Raw genomic sequence first — 9714 nt, forward strand, 5'->3', positions numbered from 1 at the left:
ACCACTTACCTAGGTGCATTTTATTTCTTTCAGAATTTAAAAGGTTAGGATATAGAATAATAATTCAGCTGCAACGATACGTTTGTCATGTAAACTTATAAGCCAGCTAACAGCTACGGAGCACAAGTAATTACTCTTGTCTATACTCTGTTTCACCCTAACTTGGCAGTATTGTAAAAGGCAGAAAATGTGACGCTCCGCGTTGGGAAAGAGTTCCCCATCAATTCCGACTTTAAAATAGTTAAAATGCTCAGAAATATATCAAATAATATCATAAATTACAGAAATCCTTTTTTTATCAGTATGTATTTAAAATTATTCTCAAGTTAGAAGTGTTTATCTGTTAAGTATTTTGTAAATAAAGCGAACGAATAAAACGAAACGATTGACATAATGAATTCCACTTTGGCTAGGACCGGTCTTCAAGGTCAAATATTTGGCGCGCTTTTCTTTTACGTCTCCGCCAACTCAGCTTCATTTAGTTCCCAACCATTATCATCTTTCGTACTTTTTTATTCTCGCTTTTTTTACCAGCTGATATTTTTGATACTATTAATCACATTAGTAGTTATTAGTTTTGATTGTTGAATATTTATTCGATTCGTCATTTCTATTCACTTCTAAAATGTCTGAAAAAGAAAAAGTGTTATCACCGAATACGCTGTGCTCACTGATTTCGCTCAAGACGAGTGAAATCAACAAAAAGTGCAACATAAAAATAGAAATAAAGGCATCCAGTCCTTTAAGTACCCCTGGAAAGAAGCAGCCAGGCTCAGTAGGTAAACATTCAGGTCATTTTATGAAAAAGTAAATATGATGATGTAAAAATGATGATTTTACATTAAAATATGATGATTTTACATTATCCTGTATCTGACAAAAAATCCATGCATTTATTCGTAGAAATGAGATCCCAACATTAGATAAAGTTTTAAAAGATGTGAACGATGATACAGATATTTTTTCTAAAAACATTAACCGAACTACGCTTTACAGAATATTGAAAGATTTAGGGTTTTCTTTTGAGAAACGATGAAACGAAATGAAATAACTTTAATGATTTATTAAAATAATGTATTAATAATATTGAACAAAATAATGAAAATAAGGAAAATATTAATTCTCTGATTTAAAATGATAATATAATAAAGTTAATAAATATTTACTATTTGGCGAAAAATTTGCGAGATAAAGTTCCGCCAGCGATCTGCATTTCTAGTAACTTTATAGTTTAAAGTAACCCAGTTCCGCTGACAGCGACTGTGATTCGGCATGCCTAGAATATACACTACTGCCAAGATAGGGTGAAACAGAGTATAGAGGTGATCTTGTTACACGGCTGCGAACCACAAGGGCCCAGGTTCTATCCTCGCTCATGACTATTCGCCACATTGGTGACCTCGGGCAATGATAAAACGAACCACAAGGGCCCAGGTTCTATCCTCGCTCATGACTATTCGCCACATCATTGGTGACCTCGGGCAATGATAAAAAAAAGCAACCTTTTCCCTTTACCACCGTACAGCTGGTGTGGCGCCATCTGGTGATTCATCTGAACGCCAACAGATGGCGATACGAAAATCCAGAACTTTGAACTCTTGTTTATGTTCAGGGACTAGGCATTCTTAGGGGATGCTTGGAGGAAACGGATGCCAAGAAAACGCGCTCGAAAATGTGTAGTTTGAATAGTTTGAATCTGTATACAAAAAATATATTCGCTGTAATAAATATCGAGACGTGGATGAGGTGAGTCATTCCTTTATTTATTACTATAATCATTAATTAAAACAACATTTTTTGGTCCGTCGTTAGCCGCAGAGCCCTATGGACAATGACTTCCAAATCGAAAATCATAAAAGCAATTCAAAATTTCAGTAATGTCTGTAAAGAAATTTTAAGAATTGAGGAGAGAATTAAAAATGCAGTTGAAAACGCGGATAGTTCAGATGCATTATTCAATGTGCTAAAAACGAAAGTCAATACTTATGAACAAAAACTAGAAAATTCGTTTTCGAATTTAGATGTTAATGATAGTGAAGAGAAACTTGAAAAATATTTGGAATTTCAGGATGTGTTATTTGAGTGTGCCGTGCTTTTGGAAAACACTAAACCTAAAAATAAAACGGTAAGTCAAGCTGTTAGCTCAAATGCCAAAATTCAGGCATCTAAAAAATTGCCTAAACTTGAATTACCGCATTTTTATGGAGATATTGAAAATTGGATATCATTCAAAGAATTATTTCAAGCAACGGTAATTAATAATTCAGAATTATCCAAAATAGACAAATAGACATCTACCAAAGGTAATGCCGCAAAATTAATTCGTGGATTCGCAATTCGGGAAGAAAATCTTAAAAATTGCTGGGAATTGTTATGCGAAAGATTTGAAAACAAAAGTCAATTAGCCAATTGCCAAATTAATAAGTTATTTAATCTAAAAATACAAAACGCAAATTCATCTAAACTGCTATTCGAGATTCTATATAATTGTAATGAAAGTGTTAGAAATTTAAGTGTTTTGGGTTTAGAAGTAAATGAATTAACCGAGCTGATTATAATCAATCACTGCGTTTCAAAACTGGACGACGAGATAATTCACCGCTGGGAGTTGACCTTGAACCCTGATGCGTTTCCGAAGCTGAATTCTTTTAAAGCCTTTATCGAGAGGGAGGCGAGATCTCTAGACAGTCGTAGCTCAGCTAAAAATAAACAAATGTGGGGGAACCTAACCCCTGAAAAGAAATTCTTTCCAGATGGTCGTAAATGTAGTCAGACTGAAAGGGGGAACTGGTTTAGCCGAAGGGTGGCAGACCGGACAAGAAAAGTGATAGTTCATAACGTAACTGAGGGGAAAAGCGACTCTTTTTCTTGTTTTTTGTGCCAGGGAAATTCAAATCACCCGCTTTATAAATGTCCTGTTTTTAATCGAATGAAAATCGAAGAACGATTGAAAGCAATAGAAGGAATTTGTTGTAGGAATTGTCTTCGCAAAAACCATAAGACGAATAATTGCAAAATAAACATCGGATGTAAGGTTTGCAAAAATCGACATCATACTTTACTTCATAAATATAACGTAAATCTTCCAACTGAGACGAGCAGTAATCCGGATGTCGTAGCTGTTTCTAATGGAGTTTCTAATAGTTCTGTTCTTCTCTCAACGGCCGTAATTAAAGTGAAAGATAACTCGGGAAAATTTGTTAATTGCAGAGCTTTAATTGACAATGCATCACAGCTCTCATTAATTTCAAAAAAATTAGCGCATCAATTAAATTTACCATTAAAAAATACAAACCATAAATTAACCGGTATTAATGGGATTAGTGCAGAAACTTCATTGCATAGTTGTCAGGTAGAATTCACTCCTCACTTCTCATCTAAACCATTCAATCTTAATGCTCTTGTGGTAAATAAAGTGACTTCACCTCTTCCAAATTTCGATATTCAAATCCAACACTGGCCACATTTGGATAATCTTACACTCGCAGATCCAAATTTTTATTCCAAATTTTTTTCGCAACAAATTGACCTTTTACTCGGTGCAGATATTTATGCACTCCTCCTGGATGGACTTCCCCTTTTTGGACCTTCAGGAACTCCAGCTGCAATTTCAACTAAATTGGGATACATTTTAACTGGAAAAATCTATACTTCACAAAGGCCTGACTCGATTGTGCATTCAACTTTGTGTTACCAGTCAATTGAAAAGATCCCTCCGAATGTAGACGATTTGTTGGCAAGAGCTGACACTGAAGAAGAAGCTAAAGCCACTATTACCAAAATTCAAAACCTAATGAAATCAGGGGGATTTAGTCTTCGAAAATGGTCTAGTAGCCATAAAATTATTTTGAAAGATTTGGATAAATTCTTGTTAGCTACAGAATCTATACATTCGTTATGCGATGAAGAAGTAAAACAGCTGGTATTAGGTATTTTTTGGAATCTTTTAACCGATTCGATTCAAGTTAGAATTGCTGATGGAGAAATCGTAAATACAAAAAGGCAACTTCTATCAGTTATTGCTAAAACATTCGATCCGCTGGGACTGTTTTCGCCTTCTGTAATCATATTAAAAATTATGTTGCAAGAACTATGGAAATCGAAAGCCGCTTGGGATGATCCCGTTCCTTTTACCATTCTAGAAACCTGGACAAAATTTAAACAACAAAGCTATAATCTAAACTTGATTTGTTCCTCGCTTCTTGGGAGTCAAAAATAATTCTGACATCCAATTACACGGTTTCTGCGATGCATCTACAAAAGCATTCGCTGCCGTTGTCTACTTGAAATCTAGACAGAATCAAGTATCTCTCGTAAGGGCTAAAACTCGTGTTGCTCCTATAAAACAGCTTACTATCCTAAGGTTGGAACTTTGCGGAGCACTTCTACTTGCCGAGCTAATAACTGCCATCGAAAAAGCACTATCTTTTCCCATAAAAGAGCGATATTTATGGACAGATTCAACAATCGTATTAAGTTGGATAAATAAACCCCCAAGTAAAGGGAATATGTTCATTCAAAATCGAGTTAATAATATCTTAAATTTAACTTCAGTGTCTGATTGGTATCACATTCCTGGTAAACTCAATCCAGCCGATTGTGCTACTCGAGGACTTTTTCCAGAGCAGCTCAAAAATGCATCTTATTGGTGGAATGGTCCTGATTGGATCAAACAAGATTTTCATCCTCTTGTACCGTCCTTAAAAGTGCTAACTACCAACTTAGATGAGCCAGACTCCGTGCAGGAACCTACGTCCGTAAATGCGGACAGAAATCCTTTGAATGACATGCTACTCAAATTTTCATCTTACACCAAACTTATAAGAGTATTTGCATGGGTTAAACGTTTTATTCAAAATTGTAAAGCTACCTGTTTAACCTCTAAATCAGTAGGGCTCCTTCAAGCAGAAGAAGTAGAGGCTTCACTTAAAAATCTAGTTAAACTCATTCAGCAAGCTGAATTCTACCAGGAAATTATAAATGTTTCAAATTGAACAAACCCATACCCAAATCTAGTAAATTACTCCCTTTAAATATATTTTTGGATAAAGATGGGATTCTCAGAGTGAGAGGTCGGCTTTCTAAACATCCGACTCTTCCCTATGATCAAAAATTTCCAATAGTCATCCCCAAAAGACATCATATAACTCCCCTTATAATTCGACATTTTCACCAACTCAGTCTCCATGCTGGACCAGAATTGGTTTTATCACTCATTCGACAAAAATTCTGGATTCCTGATGGTCGTTCCACGGTTCGTCGAGAAATCAAACGTTTTATCGCTTGCTGTCGATTAAATTCTAAACCTTCGAACCCTAAGATGGGAGATTTGCCAAGTAGTCGAATAACAAAATCTCGTCCTTTTGAAAAAGTTGGGGTAGATTTCGCAGGACCGTTAGTCACAAAATGTCAGCATCTCAGAAAAGCTACCCAATTCAAGTCTTACCTTTGTTTATTCATATGCACAGCGACTAGAGCAGTTCATCTCGAACTCGTGTCCAGTATGTCTACGGAAGCATTCTTATCCGCACTTCGTCGATTTATTGCACGACGAGGCCATCCCACTGATATCCTGTCAGACAATGGATCGAATTTTATAGGTTCAGATAATTATCTAAAGCAATTATTCAAGTTAGTCCAAGACCAGTCTGTACAAAATTTCCTGACTGTGAGAAACATCAGTTGGAAATTCATTCCACCATATGCTCCCAATTTCGGTGGTGTTTGGGAGTCATCCATCAAACTCGCCAAAAGACATCTCTTTAAAACTTGTCAAGGACATTTGCTTAATTTTGAAGAACTGTCCTCTCTCTTATGTCAGATAGAGGCCTGTATTAATTCAAGACCTCTAGTACCACTTTCCAATGATCCAGCTGATCTCAGGGCTCTCACCCCTGGGCATTTCCTAATCGGGGAACCTCTTCTTGAGCTTCCTGAAGGAACTAGTCTCACTAATCAAAATCTTAGTCTTTCTTGCAGATGGAAAAGTCTCTTACAGTTAAAACATCAATTTTGGAATAGATGGACTAGAGACGTCCTTCACCATTTGCAAGCCCGACGGAAGTGGCATCAACATCGTCCTCCTTTGAGTGTCGGAGATCTCGTCCTTATTCAAGCTGATAACATGCCTCCATTATCCTGGCCACTAGCGCGTATCCTGGAGATCATCCCCGGAACAGATGGTATCCCTAGAGTTGCCCTGCTTCGTACTCCATCAGGACCTGCCAAAAGAGCCATTAACAGACTCATTGCACTACCGGTGCCGACATGCCGCGCCCCGGAGGATGGTGATTCATCTGAACGCCAACAGATGGCGCAACGAAAATCCAGAACTTTGAACTCTTGTTTATGTTCAGGGACTAGGCATTCTTAGGGGATGCTTGGAGGAAACGGATGCCAAGAAAACGCGCTCGAAAATGTGTAGTTTGAATAGTTTGAATCTGTATACAAAAAATATATTCGCTGTAATAAATATCGAGATGTGGATGAGGTGAGTCATTCCTTTATTTATTACTATAATCATTAATTAAAACAACACCATCTACCAGCAACCAAAGTCGTCAGATTTAGTTGACGCATCAACCCAAAGTCGTCAGACTCACTTGACGCAACAGCAACCGCAACCGCTCACCAAATCGAAAGGGGTAAACTCAACTGCCACGATACATCACCACTCAAAAGCCATATCGTTCGACTTACTGGAGGGAGTGTCTCTAGTGAAAGCTTATAAGCCATCTAACAGCTACGGGACACAAGTAATTACTTTTGTCTTGTGGTCTTGTTACACGGCTGCTAACCGCAAAGTCCCAAGTTCTATCCTCGCACATAACGATCCGCCACACGTTGCTGCTTTTTTCAGCGGACAATTTTAACAAATTGTTAGAAACTCACCAACACTTACCAATTCGTATAGTAAATAAATATTTATTTAAGAGGATATTATGATATTAGCCAATTTGGTTTATAGATAATTATAAATATATATTTATATTTGGGGGGATACATTTTGAGTTTATCTGCAATTTATGTGCTTCTACAAAATGGAAGCATATATAATTCTGGCGATTTCTTAACAAATTACTTGAAGTATACACCTAAAAGGTATACATTAGATAATATAAAAATTATTAAAAGGGGAGACATTTTTATTTGAAACTATTTCAAACTCTCTATGACAGCTATTCACATTGGAAGAATAAAATGCATCAAAATTGGAATTATAAAATTCATCAAAATGTAGTCTGAAGACGATGAGGCAATTAAAATGTAATGAGTCATAGCCTTTGGTAACAGTAACACAAGAAACATTCCTTGGTTTGTAATCTACGCTATGACACTGGAAATACATTAAGCAATCAGAAAGAAAGTGATTCTGCCTAACTAGCCCAAAACATCGCCACATGTTAAGGTTTTAAGCTTCATCGTCTCTCTTTCCTTCTGCTAACCTGATTGCTTCAGCTTTTGTATTTTGTATTTAAGAAATCATACAAAATTTAGAGAAAAAATTATCATAAAAGAATTGTTATTTTAATAAAAGTGAAAAGCCATCTTTGGAATTAATATGTGGAAAAAAAGTTCTCCGCTTTTAACTTGAACATCAATATTCATCACACACGCGAAGGGAATAATTAACTAAAAGAATACATAGCTCTGTCACAAATTATGTTTAAAATTTATTTTGAAATATAATTTTAGATTCAAGAAAAAAAATTGGAAATAAAATTGTTATCACTGGAAAAGTATAATTTGAATGTTTAAATTGATTTATAAATGGTTATTTGTGATACTTATTTTTATTCAGGGCACAGTATCAAAATTTTCAGTGAATTTTAATTGATAAATTTTGTTATTCAAATTTTAGGAAAACCATTTTTTTGTGAATGTTTATTTCTCAAAATGTAAATGCACGTTATATTTAGAAAGCCAAACCGCCGGCCCTAACTTCAAACTCTCTGTCTTTTAAAGCATTTTGGCGAATATTTTTATCAGCAATTTATTGACATATTGTCAGGGAAAAAAATCATTCATGCAGAAGAGAAACTGACTTTAAACGGTAAAAAAAAAAAAAAAAATACAAATGTTTCATGTCGTTTTTTGTATATTTGTTGCCAAAATTAAAACTACCCTACATTATATTACTTCAAACTTATTAATTAAAATTTTTAGGAGAAACATTCTGCAAGAGTTCTATTTTCGTAAATGATAATTCAAACATTGTGTATCTTTATAAAAATGTTGTGCAAAAACTACCACTGTTATTAAATAAAATTATTTTATATATAAATATTGTATGCTGTTAATTCATCTATAAATTATTTATTTTTCTTATACTATTAAAAGCCGTTCTTTACAATAAAGAGCGGAGTAAGTTCATTTGAATTTTGAAGGTATTGTAGTACCAATGACATTCATCGTGTCTATTGTCTATCCTGAAATGCTAGCTATTTGAGAAAAAGAAAATAATCAGGTTCTTACTGTTAATGACTATTCATTCTGTTGTTCTGGAAGGTTCATTAATCCAATTGAATGCTTACCTTGCTTTAAAAAAAAAGGTAAAGGTATTTATTGCCTTGGTAAAGGATTATTAAAAGTTGAACATAATGTTACGTTTCAAAGGATATATTATATCGTCTGCGTTTTTATAATACCGTTTCGTCTTTTACTACTTTCTTGTCGAATGAATGTTTTTCTTGTTTATCTGAAGCATTTGATTCGCGTCATTTTCCACAAAATAGACAAATCGGGACATTTCCTTTAAAAGTGATAACTCCGTAGTGATATAAACTTGAAATATACAGAAGCATGTCTTATAAATCAATTGCTTTACATGTTTTAAATTAATGACACAATGTTCAGAGGCGTATTACCTGTAAATTGCCAGAATACATTTGCCAGGAATTTTGATCAGAAGGCTCTACAAGAGCTACAGCCATATAATTACTTCCTCGTTAATTCGTGCACATTTGGATAGAATTTTATAGAATTTATATTTCAAGATATTTAATTTTAGATTTCTGTTTAAAATTTAATAAAAATCCCATTTTTTTTTTTTTTTTTCTTCTTTTTAGTGACACTTGAGTAAAATTAACATACAAATCATTTTTGAATGCTCAGAAAAATTAAGTTCTTACTATAAGTGATTAAAATGTATAATTTTACTAATTTTTTATTTAAAAGTTATACTACTAGAGAAATTAATAAGTTAATAATCATTTCGAAAGAAATGAATGTTATAAAAACCACTGTATTGCAAATTATGAAATATTCTCTCAAAATGGAGAACAGACTACAATCCCACTTTCTCTGCATCTTTCGATAAGATTCAAAAAGATGCTTAATTCATGCCAGAGATCTATATTTCTTAATTATCGTTCCCTAATGTTATGGAAGGAATTCGCGGCTATATTCAACGTTCACAATTTTATACGGATGAAAGGGATAAGGCATGGATTCGAGAGTATACAAGGAAGCGTTGAGACGACCACTTTCACGAATTTTATAAGGTAATAAAAGTTTTGAGAAATAAAACCGGACAGAAATTGGCCAAATATCCGATAATTTTATCACTGTTACAACATGTATAGCAAAAGATGACTGAAGCGCCATCTGCAGAAAAAGTTTGTAAAAGAAAGACAGTTGAAAGCCACACTTCGTGAAAAACAGCAACTAAAAAGGCTTAACGTTCCAGAATATTTGTTTTTCATGCAATAAATA

General features: G+C 34.5%; 1 protein-coding gene across 1 annotated transcript; it reads left to right on the forward strand.

Moving 5' to 3' along the window:
- The first annotated feature begins 5320 nt into the window (after positions 1–5320).
- On the forward strand, positions 5321–6373 carry LOC129956700 (uncharacterized). The gene has a single exon (XM_056068631.1). The coding sequence runs from the start codon at positions 5321–5323 to the stop codon at positions 6371–6373; it is 1053 nt and encodes a 350-aa protein (XP_055924606.1).
- The last annotated feature ends 3341 nt before the right edge of the window (positions 6374–9714 follow it).

Source organism: Argiope bruennichi, chromosome 11 (assembly GCF_947563725.1).
Source record: "Argiope bruennichi chromosome 11, qqArgBrue1.1, whole genome shotgun sequence".
Lineage (NCBI taxonomy): Eukaryota > Metazoa > Arthropoda > Arachnida > Araneae > Araneidae > Argiope > Argiope bruennichi.

Coding starts and splice junctions, on each gene's coding strand:
- LOC129956700 (XM_056068631.1), top strand. CDS start 5,321: ATGGGAGATTTGCCAAGTAGTCGAATAACAAAATCTCGTCCTTTTGAA.